Source organism: Plecotus auritus (genome assembly GCF_963455305.1).
Source record: "Plecotus auritus genome assembly, chromosome: 11".
NCBI classification, from domain to species: Eukaryota; Metazoa; Chordata; class Mammalia; order Chiroptera; family Vespertilionidae; genus Plecotus; species Plecotus auritus.
Genome location: NC_137777.1, coordinates 38,469,005 through 38,486,930, shown reverse-complemented (window position 1 = coordinate 38,486,930; position 17,926 = coordinate 38,469,005). Strand labels below are relative to the sequence as shown.

The 17,926-nt window shown below is 38.1% G+C and overlaps 1 protein-coding gene across 1 annotated transcript in view; it reads left to right on the top strand.

Annotated features, from left to right (window-relative positions):
• CPA6 (carboxypeptidase A6) overlaps positions 1-17,926 on the top strand; it is a 210,819-nt gene that overhangs the window by 132,039 nt on the left and 60,854 nt on the right. The window contains exon 3 of the mRNA XM_080646561.1: positions 15,069-15,193. Within this exon, the coding sequence (XP_080502687.1) occupies positions 15,069-15,193 (125 nt within the window). The remainder of the gene's footprint in view (positions 1-15,068; positions 15,194-17,926) is intronic.

Here is a 17,926-nt window from a genome sequence, read left to right as displayed (position 1 = left end):
GGGACAATGCAGAGAGAGAATCTACCTCAGGATCCACTGGAAGATAAGCCGGGTAAAGACATTGAAAGTGACTTTTAGATTAGAGTTTGGGTGTTTGGGGGCATTATCATGTGGATAATAGACCTTGCAACTCAAAGAGAACTCTGAGAGAAGCTGTGAGTTTCATGGAGAAAATAATGGAGCTCCATTTTCAATAAGTTGTATTTTTCTACATTATGCTCCCATCATTCTGAAGTATCTATATAATTCTAATTAACTACTTTTTGAGAAGGGCTACACATTTGAAAGAAAAATCACTTATACATAGCCCAGTGCTTTATAATTATACAATATCATTATTCTTAAAATTATGTTCTATAGTCATTAATTAAATCATTATTTCTAAAGAACATGAAATGGGCCTTAAGTATATAGACAAAAGTCTGCCTTACTGATAAAATATGAATCAAGCAGGCTTTAAAATAATTTAGCACCATCTCTGATGGCTAGAAAAAAATGGTTTTAAAGACTCTGCAAATAACTTCTAGGATCAAAAGGTCAGAAGACTCCCCCTTTATAGTATCATTAAATGAAAGATAGCAGAGCAGGTGAGGAGGAGAAGTACCAGTAAGCCCTGCTCAGATCCAGGTGGAGGTTGGGGGTTAATGGAAGAAAGCTTAAAGTTGCCTGTCAGAGATATGCATGACAAAAGTGGTGAATTATACGTGAAATCCATATAGAAGAACACTAAACAGATTTTGTGCCCTGATGTTATTATACAGATTAGACATTTAGCAAAGCATAAAGCAGCACGTCTCAAGAAAAAGGTCATCTAAATATACCTAAATGACTGTTCACTGAGATTATTCAGAAAGAGTGAACATGGAGGATGAGGGAGATCTGTTTTGGTGCATGAGCTTTGCAGTGTCTGTTAAACATCATGGCTTACTCATTTGAAAGAAAAATCACTTATACATAGCCCAGGGAAGCCGTTGCCAGGGCACCCGGTCCTAATGTAATGTTCTGTGTGCCGGGCATGGCTTGGCTGAACACAACAGAGAACAGCAGTGGATGCTCTGGGGTTGCCAGGAAAGGCCTCAGGCCAGCTTAGCAGACATCAGAGTTCCTCCCTGTGAATTATGAATTGAAACACCTGGAATTCTGACAGTGCATCCTGATCACATTTCTACTCTTAGGATTAGAAGTATTTCCCTCCTTTGCTGGATTTATCTCAAACTTGGTTAAAGTTAATGTGTGTGTCACATTTTCTTTGTTCATTCATTTGTTGGATATTTAGGTTGTTTCCAAATCCGGGCTATTGTAAATAACGCTGCAATGAATATGAAAGTGCAGTGCAGCTATCTCTTCAAGATGCTAATTTCATTTCTTTTAGATATATACTAAGAAGTAGGATTGCTAGATCAGATAGTAGTTCTATTTTTAATTTTTTGAGGAACTACTGTGATGTTTTCCATAATGTCTGTACCAATTTACGCTCCCACCAACAATGTACAAGGGTTCCCTTTTTTTTCATATCCTTGCCAAAAGAGATCTTTTGTCTTTTTTTATAATAGCCATTCTAACCGGTGTGAGCTGATATCTCATTGTGGTTTTCATTTGCATTTCTCTAATGACTAGTGATGTTAAATAGCTTTTCCTCTACTTGTTGGCCATATGTATATTTTGTTTGGAGAAATGTCTATTCAGGTCCTTTGCCCATTTTTTAATAGGGCTGTTTTCTCACTATTTAGTTGAGTTTCTTATATATTTTAGATGTTAGCCCTTCTCAGTTATATGGCTTGAAAATATTTTCTTCCATTCTGAGGAAAATATTTTCTTCACTCTCTTGATTGTTTCTTTTGCTGCTCAGTAGCATCGTAATTTAATGAGGCCCCTCTTGTCTATCTTTGCTTTGGTTGCCTGTGCTTTTATGTCAAATCCATGAAAGCAATGTCAAGCTTTTCTCCCATGTTGTTTTGTAGTTTTACAGTTTTGGGTCTTACATTTAAGTCTTCAATCTATTTTGAGTTGATTTTTATATATGGGGTGAGATAAGAACCCAATTTCATTCTTCTGCATGTAGATGTCCAGTTTTTTCAACACTATTTATTGAAGAGACAATCTTTTTCCCCATTATATGTAATTGGCACCCAAAGATCAGGTGATCATAAATGCATGAATTTGTTTGTGGGCTCTCTATTCTGTTTCATTGTTCTATATGTCTTTCTTTATGCAAGTATCATACCATGTTGGTTATTGTAGCTTTTTAATAGAGTTTTAAATCAGGAAGTATAATTCCTCCAGCTTTGTTCTTCTTGTTCAAGATTACAAAGCCACTGTTCTCAAAACTGCCTGGTACTGGCACAAGAACAGACATATAGACCAATGGAATAGACTAGAGAATGCAGAAATTGACCCAAACCACTATGCTCAATTAATATTTGACAAAGGAGGCAAAAGCATACAATGGAGTCAAGACAGTCTTTTCAATAAATGGTGTTGGGAAAATTGGACAGATACATGCAAAAAAATGAAACTATATTACCAACTTACACCATACACAAAAACAAACTCAAAATGAATAAAGGACTTAAACATAAGACAGGAAACCATAAAAATCTCAGAGGAATCCACAGGCAGCAAAATCTCAGACATATGCCAAAGCAATATCTTCACCAATACAGCTCCTAGGGCAATGAAAACTAAAGAGAAAATAAACAAATGGGACTACATCAAAATAAAAAGCTTCTGCACAGCAAAAGAAACCATTAACAAAACAAGAAAGCCCACTACATGGGAGAACATATTTGCCAATGTTACCACCGATAAGGGCTTAATCTCCAACATTTACAGGGAACTCATACAACTTAACAAAAGGAAGATAAATAATCCAGTCAAAAAATGAGCAACGAACCTAAATGGATACTTTTCGAAAGAGGACAAACAGAAGGCCAAGAGTCATATGAAAACATGCTCAAAGTCACTAATCATACGAGAGATGCAAATCAAAACAATATCTCACACCTGTCAGAATGGCTATCATCAACAAATCAACAAACGACAAGTGCTGGCGAGGATGCGGAGAAAAAGGAACCCTCGTGCACTGCTGGTGGGAATGCAGACTGGTGCAGCCACTGTGGAGAACAGTATGGAGTTTCCTCAAAAACCTAAAAATGGAACTCCCATTTGACCCAGTGATCCCACTTCTAGGAATATATCCCAAGAAACTAGAAACACCAATCAGAAAGGATATATGCACCCCTCTGTTCATAGCAGCACAATTTACAATAGCTAAGATTTGGAAACAGCCTAAGTGTCCATCAGCAGATGAGTGGATTAAAAAACTAGAGTACATCTACACAATGGAATACTACATTGCTGCAAAAAGGAAGAAACTCCTACTATTTGCAACAGCATGGATGGACCTGGAGAGTATTACGCTAAGCGAAATAAATCAGTTGGAGAAAGATAAATATCACATGATCTGACTCATTTGTGCAATATAATGAACAACATAAACTGATGAACAAAAACAGATCCAGAGACAGAAGCATCGATCAGACCATCAAACCTCAGCGGGAAGGCAGGGGAGGGTGGGGGTAAGGGGAGAGATCAACCAAAGGACTTGTATGCATGCATATAAGCATAACCAATGGGCACAGACACTAGGGGTGTGAGAGCATGAGTGGGGAGGGAGGAGCAATGCCGGGATAAGGACCCATATGTAATACCTTAATCAATAAAGAATAAATAAAATTTACAAAAATGATTGCCTTGGCTTTGGGGGTCCTTTGTATTTCTATATAAATTACAGGATTATTTTTATTTCTGTAAAGAATGGGATTTTGTTAGGGATTGCATTGAATGTATGCATCAGTTTGGGCAGTATGGACATTGTAATAATATTAATATTTCCAATCAATTTACACAGAATGTGTTTCTTTTTGTCTGTTTCCTTTAGTATCCTTCACCATTGTTTTATGATTTTCAGTGTACAAGCTTTTCACCTCTTTGGTTTAGTTTATTCCTAGTTTATTCTTTTAACTGGTATTATAAGTAGAATTGTTTTAATTTTTTGATAGTTTGTTGTTAGTGTATAGAAATACCACTAATTTTTGCATGTTGATTTTTGTCTCCTGAAACTTTACTGAATTTATTTGTTATTTCTAATAGGTTTTAGTGTGTTTGTCTTTAAGGTGTCCTACATATCACGTCATCTGGAGACAGTGATAATTTTACTTCCTTTCCAACTTGGTTACCTTTTATTCTTTGTCTTGCCTAATTGCTCTGGCTAGGACTTTCCATACTCTACTGAATAGATGTGCAAGGGTGGACATTCTTGCCTTGTACTGGATCAGAGCAAAAGCTTTCTGTTTTTACCATTGAGAATGATGTTAGCTGTGGGATTTTCACACATGGCCTTTTTTTGTGTTGAAATAAGTTTCTTCTACACCTATTTTGTTGAGAGTTTTTTTATTTTGAATGAATATTAAATTTTGTCAAATGCTTTTTCTTATGATTCTCTGTTGTGTTAACCTTTTATTCTATAATGTGATATATCAGTCAACTTGTGTATGTTGAACCACCCTTTTATCCCCGGGATAAATTCCACTTGCTCATGGTGTATAATCTTTCAATGTGCTGTTGAATTTAGTTTTTTTGTGTTTTTTTTTAATATATTTTTTATTGATTTTTTACAGAGAGGAAGGAAGAAGGATAGATAGTCAGAAACATCGATGAGAGAGAAACATCGATCAGCTGCCTCTTGCACACCTCCTACTGGAGATGTGCCCGCAACCAAGTTACATGCCCTTGACCGGAATCGAACCTGGGACCCTTCAGTCCGCAGGCTGACGCTCTATCCACTGAGCCAAACCGGTTTCGGCTGAATTTAGTTTTTTTGTTTGTTTGTTTTTGCATCTAAGTTTATTAGAAATATTGGCCTGTAGTTTTCTTTCCTTGTGGTATCTTTTTTTTTTTTTTTGGTAGCTGGGTGATACAGGAGTCATAGAATGAGTTTGAAAGTGTCCCCTCCTCTTCTGTGTCTTGGAAGAGGTTAAGGGGAACTAATGTTAACTCTTCTTTAAATGTTTGGTGGAGTTCAGCCATGAATCCCTGGGTTTTTCTTTTTGTGAGCATTTTTTATTACTGATTCAGTTTCTTTACTCCTTGTTGGTCTGTTCAGGCTTTCCACATCCTCTTGATTAAGTCTTGGTAGGTTGTATATTGGTAAGAGAGTGGGCTCAGCTCTTTTCACTTTTTAAAATCGGTCTAAGAACAGACGAAAACTTGATTTAATGAATACAGATTGCAGCTGGTTCTCCTTCTTTGTTCCCATGTCAATCGATAACTTTCCCATAGGCTAGAAATCTCAATCATTTCCTCTCCTTCCTTCTTCCTCACTCTGCATAACCAACTTTATTTTTGGAATGCTTTTCCTGTCTCGCTCCTCCGGTGCATTTCCAATGGACATAACGCCTTGCAGCTCAAAGTGTGATCTATGGGCCAGCAGCACTGTCATCGAGTAGCAGCTTGTTAGAAATGCAGAATCTACTGTATCTACACCTACTAAATCAGAATCTGCATTTTTTTAAAAGAGAGAAGATTAATAAATAAAATCCGAAATAAAGAACATTGTAACTGATACTATAAAAATGCAAAGGATCATAAGACACAACTATGAATGGTCATATGCCAACAAATTGAATAACGTAGAAGAAACATAAATGCTTCTGTTTTATTTTTCAATACTGACCTATACGTCCATGAAAGGTCATTCTAATGCTAAATTGTTGAGAGGGTCTTTTTTCAGACTTTTAGGATAAGAAGAAAATATGGATAAATTTGCGAAAGATTGAGAAAGATTTTCCTATGGAAATGTAAGCTTTTATACTCAGAAAGGCACACTGAGTTTAACAGAATTATAGGTAAGGGGTACTTGGAAATCATGTAGCTACATTATTTGAAACTAAGAAAATTAAGGCTCTAAAATGTGACATATTGAAATTTAGATAGGATATAAAAGAAATGGCTTCTTCCTGGTTCCTACGTTGGGAATTTTTTTTTTTTCTCACTAAACCAAAGATGTTTTATTTGATTTCTTTGGATAATATATAGTAGAGTTCTTGAGCCAGATTCTGGGGAAAAAATGCATTAACAAAATCTGAAGTGCTTTTCATTGAGTATTAAACCAAAGTAAAAAAGCCAGAATTTTAAAATGTAAATGCACTGTCATACTGCTGTTAAAGCACCAAACGGAATACTTCTGAATGTAGCAATCAAATATCATGGAGAAGTCATCAATGTTAAAACCATAAATCATCAAAAGAGGGTGGAGGGAATCTCTATTACTTTATGGGATGCAATCAGGGGCTCTTCCTTCAAATATACTTACTAATGAATATCCACGTGATGCACCAGGAGCTTTCTGATTATTTCTATCCTTTCTGCAAAGCTAAAGGCAAAAAATGCTAACTTGATTCTCAGGTACAGAATTACGTTAAGCTAGCAAAATGTAGTGAAATATTATTTCTCTAATAAGTTTCCTGCATGGCTGCTTAATTTCAGTGTCTCTAGTACAGGAGTCAAGAATCTTTCCTTAGTATTTATAAGTCTTCAAATGTTCACCAAAAGGACAGGAATTAAGGTAGTATTGACTCTTTTATATGAGAAAGGTGTTGGTATGTAGGTGCTACAGAAAGATGCATGGTGTCAAAGGCAGATATCATGGACTTCCTAGTATCTCCTGGGTGGACCAGCACAGCTCGACATCCCTTGTCCCATAACCCCAAACTCCGTAGTCCCCAAATCACCTCCAAGTCACCCTGGCCTGATAATGCTGAGAGTTCCCAGCCCTTGTTTAGCCTGCCACCAGTTAGCATGTCTTTAGTTATCACATGACCTGAGGAGAACAGTGATCACCCTGGAAAATGGAAAGGAGAACAGAGATCACCCTGGAAAATGGAAAAAACAGTGATCACCCTGGAAAATGGGAAGGAGAACAGTGATCATCCTGGAAAATGGAAAGGAGAACAGTGATCATCCCGGAAAATGGAAAGCAAACCTGGCTAGCACTACCAGCAGACTTGGTATTGTCCTGGTGAATGTGAACCATTTCACAGTAAACCAGTTTCAGACAAGGCCACTCTGTGTCCCTCAGGAAATAAGATTAAAAAAAAACAAGATCACAGTGACCATGACTAAACACAGACCAAAAAACAACGTTGTCTAAACCAGAAGCATGACCAAACATTCCCCTCCCCCCCTTTTTATTTGGAGGGGGGGCCTGATATAAGTGGCTACAGCTTCTTCATCACTTACAGTTTTAGCTCCACATTATTTCCCCTATTTTCTAGATAAAATTATTAAGCTATCCAATGATAGAATTACCTCTCTTTTGGATAGCATTCACTCCAGAAAAAAATCCTACTTCCCTAACCCCTTCACAAAATTACCTAACATGATCCCAGATCCCACAGATTCTTTCTAACCCCCGGTACTGAGATTAACCCCTTGTTGCACCGACCCAATAAACCAAACTTTTTTTCACTAGCCTTATGTTCTAAGTCTATGACTGATAGGCTTCAACAATGTTTCCAAATTGGTGAATGGACCAATTAATAGTTTAGGGAGCTGTTAAGAATCTCTCCCTTTTCCAATATGTGTGCTTCGTTTTGATAAATGGGACTGACTATCCAATTATTACAATCAGCAATGAGTCCTAAAGAGAACTAGAGGGAAAACTTGGGCACTAAGACAAAGCTTTTCCAGAGGTTCCCACCTTTACCTGATGTTGCAGAAATGATGTTTTTCTGATGACTGGTACTCAGGCTGGTAGTGATAATTGCTATCATATTAAAATTTATAAGCAATGCTTTCTTTTGGACTGATTTAACTTTATTCCAATATGAGGCCTTTGGTGATTTTTTTAACTTTATTCCAATATGAGGCCTTTGGTGATTTTTTTTATTATTTTAATCCCTAATTAGTTGTTAGTTAATATGTTTTCATCTTTCTTTAATGGTGAAACAAGAAATTTAATTGCCGACATTTCTGAGGCCTTTTGTTGGATTTATTGGGACCGTGCTTTAGGGAAATGATAACTTACAAAATGCTCCTGGGCTTGGAAAGAGAAGACAGGGCTAAATAAAATTGGCTTCGGGAATTTAACAGCTTATTAATGCCTCTGGTTTATAGGAGACCATATTCTCTGGCCACGTTTCCCTTCCAGCAGCCCACTGATACTTGAAATGTTGACGTGTTGTAAGAAGGAGAGCAAGGACAAATAAGACAGTGAAAGATAAGCATTTCTTTAACAGTGTAGCTAAAGTGACCACTGCCGTCATCAGAAAAGACTGCAGTACTGTGACCTGAGAAGCAGCATATTCTAAGATTACACTGAAATGTAATAAAAATTCAGAATTAAAGAGTTGAGAAGTGGAATAAGTGAAACTGTATTAATTTCTTGGTAAGAGGAACTGGAATTAGGAATCTAGAAAAGCTCTGGAGCAATCTTGGAGAGAATATATATTGGGGGGAAAAAAGAAGAAAGAGATAAATGTGTGGTTTCTTTCATTTCATTTACAAAATATTTAGTGCCTATTATGTGCCATGCATGATTCTAAAAACTGGGGATATAATGATGGGGGCTGGAGGAGCACTCCAGTTTCTACTCTCATGGAGATAACGGGGAAAACAGATATTAACATGATAATATTAGTGAATTTAATTGTGGCTTCCAAAAAGGTATGTTCATGCCCTAACTCTTGGAACTTATGAATGAGACCTAATTCGGAAAAAGTCTTTTCAGATGTACTTAAGGATTTCAAGCTGAGATCATCCTGGATTACACAGATGAGCCCTAGCCCAATGACAAATATCCTTAGAAGAAACAGAAGAGAAGAAGACAAATAGTAGAAGACCATGTTGTGATGAAGGCAGAGATTGGAGTGAAGTGGCTGCAAGCCAAGGAATGCCTGAAGCAAATCTGAAGCTAGAAGAGACCAGGAAGGATCCTCCCCTAGAGCCTTCAGAGGGATTATAGTCCTGCTAACTTCTGAAATTTGGACTTCTGGCCTCAAGAACTTAAAACAAAACAAAAAAAATCTCTTTTATTTTAAACCATTTGGTTTGTTGCAATTTGTTACGGCAGCCCTAATAAAGCAAAATAACCTAGTAAAGTAAGATATAACTAAGGTTCTATGAAAGGCGATAACAGAGGTACTACTTGACCTAAACTTGGTAGTCAGAGAAGCCTCCCAACAATTTATAGACAAAGATTCTGGAAGAAGAGTCAAGAAGATTAAATGGATCCAGACTAAACAGGCAATTTTAAGGGTAAATAAGAGAGGGCATTTTTCAGTGCATTAAAATTGTGTGTGTGTTGATTTGTGAATCAATATGATGATGTAAATTTAATCAAGCACTAGCTGAAAAGAAACTTAACACTTTTTCAAACCAAACAAAACAAACAAAAAAAGAGAGTAAATACAGAGCAGGAGGGCCCTCTCCCGTGCTGCTGTGTCCCTTTGGGCAGCTGGGAGGCAGGCCATCTGTTACCAAGTTGAAGGAACACTCAGATGTCTTTCCATATCCACATATGGGACTCACCCTGAAGCTGCTGGAGGACAGTGACCACCCTTCCAGGGTCATCTAAGCAAGGTATCTAATCAGCCCTGGGCCTAACAGACATGTCGGGTGCTTCATGGAGCCTGGACCAGGCCAATGAGTGAGCACAGGACAAGAACCAGAAGAGCCAGACTGAATTTGATTACTTTCAAATTGCTAAAAAAACCATTTTTGAATTTTGAATCATTTATTTAATGAATGTCTTCTAGTCACCAGGTACTGTTTTAATCACTTTATATGTATTGATTAATTTAAGTCTAACAGATCCATGAAAAACGTACTATTCATAACCCTGTTCTAAAACAAGGAAGCCAAGGTGCAGAGAACAAAGTCACAAAGCTAATAAGTGGCAGAGCTGGGAGTCAAACTCAGCCTGTCTGGTTCTAGAATTCATGTTGTTATTCACTGCATTTTCTATAATCTCTATAATACAATAACAACAACAACACAATAATAACCACAACATTATCAAGTCCTAATGAACCAAAAGTCTAATTATCATCTTCATTTTACAGATGAAGCAAGTGAGGACCAGAGAAGTTAAGGAACTTGCCCTACATCACACAGATGCTAATTGAGGGACCCTGGATTTAATCCTAGGGATTCAGAGTTCAGGGAATTAACTACTACATTAGAGTAGCTTCAAATCTAGCCATTTTCCTTTGTGTTAGAACACAATGCAACTTTGTTCATATTCATGGTTTATTCATTGCTTCACCACCCTCCTTAAAACCATGTATAGTTTTTAATCTCTGAACAAGGGGACAATCTCATTGTATTCTTCATCTTAACCAGGAACATGTAAAGTATAACTTTATCTTTACTGCTTCCAGCTTTTCTTTTTTTTAATGCTTTCCAAAAATAACAACAACAGACAGCTAATATTTGCTTAGCTCTGTGTGCCAGGCACTCTGTGTGTTTTACTTGTGTTATTCCAATTAATCCTGCAGAAAAGCCTGCAGGTAGGTTTTTTAATCATCTTCACAGGATAGATGAGGAAACTGAGGCTCAGAAGTGTTAAAACCTCCCCCAACGTCACACAGCCGATGCTGCCAGAGCTAGCCTTCCAGCTCAGGGTCGCTGGATTCCAAAATCCATATCTTGACCTTTACACTGACCTGCCTCCCCCTCTTACATAGATCTGACTGGATGTGACAGGTAATCATAGGAACGGAACGCCTGGGAGCAACCACCCGGATCCAAGGCCAGAAGGTTCTACAGCGGAGCATCCTTTCCTTGGGTTCAGGAGGCTGTTCGCAGCAGAGACCTGCCATAGAGGCGGATAGCCTTAGACCTTCCTGACAACATTGGTGATCCTTTGTTGCCATCATAATCCAGGTCCTCCCGCTCTGTAGTTCAAAGACCGCTTATCATTCATCCAGATGTGATCAGGCCATATGGAAGGGACTGGTGGTAACCAGCCCACAGTGGGCTGACGGGAACGTTTAAATATCTGCATATTAACTTACAGGGCAAATAACTCCTGAGAGGAAAGACCAGGGTGTGGCACCCAGCAACTAGACCCCCTCAAACACTAAGTCAGGAAGTTGGAAGTTGCTTATTCTTCTGGGATATTCTCTGAAGATCCTGAGACACTTATCTGGTCAGTATATTATGGGCACCTGAGTTAGGCATCCTCTGGGTCACCATTTCATAGTTGCTCATCCTTAGGAAAGAGACTTGACTCTTATGAACCTGAGTCTTCTCATTCATAAATCTATAATTAACTCCTAGTCATAAGATGTTGTGGAAAAGATTAGAAATATCTGTCAAGGAGGGTGGCGCTTTACAAATCTCACATGACTATTACTGTACCATAGACCAAGATATACTAGTAGGCATATGCTTCCACCCAGACTGAAATATCCATGTTACTTATCCAAGTAGCCTTTGGCCAAAATATTACTGGAGAAAAGGTGATAATTCCTTTTAATTTACTTTCCTAATATCACAAAATACAATTCCTGATTTTGCAAATTCTTTTGTTGTTGTTGTTTCCTTTCGACCAACTGCTTTCTGGTGACATGTTCGTTTCCTAGGATCCTTTCTCCAGGTCATGCTGTAGGCTATGTTACTCCATGGAGCTTTCACATGGGGAAGCTACTCTCTGCTGTGGAATGAGGATTTTTATTTTAGCATGTACTCCAGAAAATAACACTTACAGGTGCATCTCCAGAGGGGTTATTCATACTATTTTAGGTTCCTGTGGCTCTTTATCCTATGAATACAGCACTATTGCCTCATTTCCAGTAGTATTAAGAGATGGCAACAAACCTTAGTATCAAAAAGATGTCTGTAGCATAAACTGATGGTTGTCAGATGGGAGGGGGATTAAGAAGTACAAATTGCCAGTTTTAAAAATCAGTCACAGGGATATAAAGTACAGCATAAGGAATATAGTCAATAATATTTTAATAACTATGTATGATGTCACATGGGTACTAGACTTACCAGAATGGTCACTTCATAAGTTATATAAATGTCTAATCACATGTTGTACTTGTAAGTCTAATATAATATTGGATGTCAACTGTAATCAAAATTTATTTTTAAATTACTAAGAATAAAAACACAATCAGAAAAAAAATCTGGCAAGTCCTAAAGATGATTAAAGGATTAGAAAAATCTAACACATAAAGAAAGGATACCAATGTGCTTTATCTCTTAAAGGCAAGAAACCAGCCATTGCTCAGAACCTAAAATAGTATGAATAACCCCTCTGGAGATGCACCTGTAAGTGTTATTTTCTGGAGTACATGCTAAAATAAAAATCCTCATTCCACAGCAGAGAGTAGCTTCCCCATGTGAAAGCTCCATGGAAGTAACATACCCTACAGCATGACCTGGAGAAAGGATCCTAGAACAAGAAAAAAAATGAAATTATGCTATAATGTAAGAGATTAAGACAAATGTCTGCTATCTTGTTAAATGTGGATATGAGTTAAATTAGTATGTTATCAACTCTCCTCTTTTGGAGACTAAAAAGATGTGGTTTAGTTGCATCTATTGGGGACAGTTTGATTGAGACCTAGATGCATCCTTGCCCAAGGGCTGACAGATGGATCAAATGATCTCTCAGCATCCCTCCCAGCCCCACACTTCTGTTTTCCTATGATTGTTGGACTAAGATGTTAGCTGAGTCAGATTTGCCCTTGCAAGTTAGTAGAGGAGTCAGTTGCTTGAAAGAACACAGGTAGACTCTTTGTCCGCAAAATAAATGCCTCTCTACCCTGTTCCAAATTAAATTATACCATTATTTCTCCTTGCATTGCAAAGTCTTATAGAGTTCTTAATTGAATACCTAAGTAAAAATAAACTCAGCCTTATCTGATAAAAACTTAGCAGCAAACCAAGACTGGAAATGCAGGAAGAGGGAGTCCCAAAGCAGGGAGAAGACAGACATGACTGTACTAACAAACTGCACCTAATTGAAAATGTAGCTTTAGACTTAGCAGAAGATAACACTCTCCTCCCTCCCAGCTTTCAGCTATTCATCCTTTTTAAATTAAATTTATTGGGGTAATATTAGTTAATAACATCATACAGGCTTCAGGTGTACAATTTTATAATACATCATCTGTATATTGCATTGTGTGCTCACCAACCAAAGTCTAGTCTCCTTTCCTCACCGTATATTTGACCCCCTTTATTCTCTTCATCCTCCTCCTACCCACCTTGCCCTTTGGTAACCACCATACTGTTGTCTGTGTCTGTGAGTTTGAGTTTTTTTATTGTTGCTCACTTGTTGCTTTTTGTTAAATATTCCACATATGAGTGAAATCACATGGTTCTGGTCCTTTTCCATCTTTCCTATTTTGCTTAGCATGATGCTCTCAAGATCATCCAAGTTGTTGCAAAATGCAATATTTTATCCTTTTTTATGGCTGAGTAGTATTCCATATTACCAGGTCTTCTTCATCCAATCAAAGGACCCTTAGGTTGTAAGTAATGGTACAATGAACATAGGGATACATATATCTTTACGAATAATTGTTTTCAGATTTTTTGAGTTGATATCCAGAAGAAGGATTGCTGGGTCATATGGTAACTCCATTCTTAACTTTTTGAGGAACCTCCATAGTTACTGTGCCAATTTACATTTTCACCAGCAGCGTACAGGGTTTCCTTTTCTCCACACCCTCTCCAACACTTGTTTGTTTCCTTATTGATACTAGCCATTCTAACACGTGTGAGGTGGCATTTGATTGCAGTTTTGATTTGCATTTCCCATATAGCTAGTGAAGTTGAACATCTTTTCATATATCCATTGGCCATCTGTGTCTTCTTGGGAAACGTGTCTGCTCAGGTCCTCTGCCCATTTTTTAAATTGGAATTTTTGTTTTGTTCTGAGTTGTATGAGTTCTTTATATATTTTGGATATTAGTCCCTTATTGGAGGTATCATTTGAAAATACACAGTCATTCTTTCAATGACTTTGGAATTCCTACCAGTGCAGAGCACTAGACAAAACACTAGGACACTACAGCAAGCAGACATGGCTCTTGCCTTCCTGCAAAACACTGAACACATGGTAAACACATAGTGGATTACTAAATGAAGTCTACATATACACAAGAGCTAACAATTGAATTGTAATATGCACAAAGCACCATTCTAGGCACTTGGAATGGGGTGATAACAAAATGGACAAAACCTTTGCCCTCTGGAGGTTACATTCTGGTAAAAGGAAGTTATACAATGAAAGCACAAGGAGTTCTTAGAACTATGACAAGGAAACCTACCCTAGCTGACAAGTCCTCCCTGAGAAAGGCATGTTTCTCTCGGTGAAAGGCGTGTGTTGGGGAAAAAGGAGGTACCGAACCTGGAGAGCGTTCCATGTAAAGTTGCCAAATGTTGTCAAACTACCACATTTGCTCGTATAGTAGGATAAAAGGTAATATTTTTATCAGTGTTATTCAAATATTTGTGCAATAATTTTAAACAATATCAAAGTCATACTTATAACTGTTATCTCATTTTTATTTTGTAGCTTTAATGTATTGGTCTTTACATTTATCAATTATGATCAAATTACATATGGATATGATATAATTTAGAGAATTCAAAATCAAATGGGGTGCCCTAACCGGTTTGGCTCAGTGGCTAGAGCATCAGCCTGGGGACTGAGGGGTCCCAGGTTCGATTCCGGTCAAGGGCATGTACCTTGGTTGCGGGCACATCCCCAGTTGGGGGTGTGCAGGAGGCAGCTGATCGATGTCTCTCTCTCATCGATGTTTCTAACTCTCTATCCCTCTCCCTTCCTCTCTGTGAAAAATCAATAAAAAATATATTTAAAAAAAAAAATCAAATGGGAGTTTTACCCTCATGATTCAAGCACTGAGTCTAATTCCAAAATGTGTTTGATGTTACTGAATGCAAACAAGATAACATATTTGACACTGTGACATGGATCTTTCCCACCTACACTGAATATGAATTATAGGTTGGTTCCTGCACTACAGGTGGACCTGTGGCAGCCCAGCAGTATCTCCTATGTCTCAGAGGGAACAGTTACTGATGTCCATATTCCCCAAAACGGTTCCCGAGCCTTGTTAGCCTTTTTACAGGAAGCCAACATCCCATACAAGTAAGCATTTTTTTTTCATTGTTTAGTCCATTTGTACTAAGTTGAACTGAATTATAGCTGTATTTAGGTTATTTACTGGGTGGCAATGACGTTGTTCCAGGTACTCTTTATCCAACTGGGAAAACCAACATGAATATAACAATTATATTTACCTTTGAGCTTATTAATGTAACAGTAAAGAGAGAAACCACATTAACATATTTCATCATCACCACCAAGTAATCAGTATAAACACAGAAGGTATTTTTTTCCTGTGGGAGGAAAGTAGAGAAGCCTAGCAATGCCTAGAAGGTAAATAGGAAAGCAGGGACAGGGGGAGCTTTTTGTAGGAGCTGTTCAGTTAGGCAAAGGATGAGACTCAGGACCTTGCAAACAGAGGGGACAATGCAGGGAAGGGAAGAAGCAGCATAGTGTGTGTGCAGGAAACTGAGGTAGTTCAGTGTTATTAGTGTACAAAGTTCAAATCAAAGAGTAGAAAAAAAATGGTGGAGAGTCAGAGGAGGTCAGGTTGTGGGAATAATGATGCACACCCTTATCCTAAGGGTGGTGCTGCACAGGTGGAGGATGCAAGCAAGGGAGCCACACACATGTTAACTGGATAGAGCCTGCAGTCATGGTCCGGGTAAGAGATAGTGAGGGCCTGAGTCATGACCAGAGTAGTGGATCAGGAGAGCATTCAATAAAATAGTTCAGAGGCAAAACCCCCTGGACTCCTCACTTGGTTGGATCACAGGTACAAGAGAAAGAAGTCAAGGATGATGCCAAATCTTCTAGTTTGGGTGAATGAGCAGACAGATTCAAACAGATTTGGATATTTTCAGGGGTTTTTTAAGAACTAGTTATACTAGTAGGAATAGAGTAATTACAAGGTAGTCACAGGAGTCAAAGAAGAAATGAAAGACTTTTGAGAGAGGAAACATGCAGTGACACCAGCAAGAAAAGGATTGAACAGTTTCCTCTGGATTTGGCAATAGAAACTGCATTGGTAACTCTAATGGAGGAATCAGATTGTCAGGAGCAGGAGACAGAGAAGCAAACAGGAGGTGAGAATGTGGAGCAGCAGAGAAGATGACTGTTCTTGGAAGGTAAAATCAGGAGAGAAGCAGAGAATAAGGAGTGACTAGACTGAGTGACTTGCCTTTTGTTTGGAATCCTAGGATTTGGGGATTGACAAGCATGATTGTCAATAACTAACCTCAGCTATCCCCCATTTTTAAAAACCTCACTTGAGGATATTTTCCCACTGATTTTTGGAGAGAGAGAGTGGAAAAAAGGATAGAGAGGAACATCAATGTGAGAGAAACACATTGATTGGTTGCCTCCTGCACGAGCCCTGACAAGGGCCCAGGCTGTGGAGGAGCCTGCAACCGAGGTATGTGCCCTTGATAGGAGTCAAACCCGGGACCCTACAATCCACAGACCAACGCTCTATCCACTAAGCCAAACTGGCTAGGGCAACCCCCAATTTTTTTAGCAAGTTCTGGTACTGACAAAACAAGCACAAAGATCTGTAATGATGTCTGGCAAGGCCTGGGATGGGCTCATGGCTCTTGTGATTAATGGTGAAGGCCCTAGTCTCTGTGGAAGGCTGGACCAAGGGTGCAACATGACAGTGACATCCCTCCCTGGTCCACACAAATAATTCCCTGCCAGAAAAATAATTGCAGCCTTATTAAAGTACTGATTTGCTTTTTCAGTAAGACATTTTATCTGTGCTTCTACAACAGGGTAGAGGCACAGCTGTGCCTAAAACTATTGTTCATATTGAACACATTTTAGTTCAATGCCTAGCAGGAAAGAGCTTGGTAATTATATCTATAGGTGCTCAGTAACAACTCACATGCTTCATTAATTATTATTCGGTAGAAAAGAATATACCAGTTATTTTAACAAGTCTCTATTCCCTGCTATTAAATATAGGTCATGCAGAGCTAACAGAATAAATATCACGCTGTATGTCACGGAGAATAGAGTCTAAAAATGAGTGTTTTAAATAAGTTGTCCCCTCATGGAGAATAATAATTTAGAATTACTCATTTTGTTGGTCACAAGATAATAACACATAAGAGTATATTAAATTCTACAGGACCAGTAGGTAGAGATCATTTTAATTGACTTTTATTATTGGAGCCTGGAGTATTTTCAAAATATTATCATTTACTCTGTACAACTATACATAATGTATAGCTATAGTCACCTTTAAAGCAGAGATAATGTGACTCCATGTGTCTGGCCCCTAGGTGATCAATTCCTCTTAATGACATGACAAATAAGATGACTCATTTTGCCATAAAAAAAAACCTGTCATTCATTTTGTAAGTTAAATACCTATAAAAATTGGTCATGGAACTTCAAATTTGGAGTTCCCTCTTCCACCCTGGAAGCTTGGAGGAGGTGGTTTTGTTCTAAGTGATGACATCATTTGGAAAGTTCTTCATAGGAGCGCATACAATTGGTAGGAATAATAATGAGCTGTAAAGAACTAAGAAAATACAACAGTTACAAAAACCACTTCTGGGCTCCATTTCATGGCCTTCTGATCAATCCATTAGTTTCCAATAAGCTACTTGATGAGGAAAATGGGCTAGATCTTCCACATCACAATTATTTTCATTTCAGGTTGGTCTCTTTGGGCCTGTATTAAGGTGCAGGCTTATTGAAAATAGCAGTATGAATGTATTTACTCACACAGTCATTCAGTTTGTATAACTACTCAATCAATGGTAGTCATTA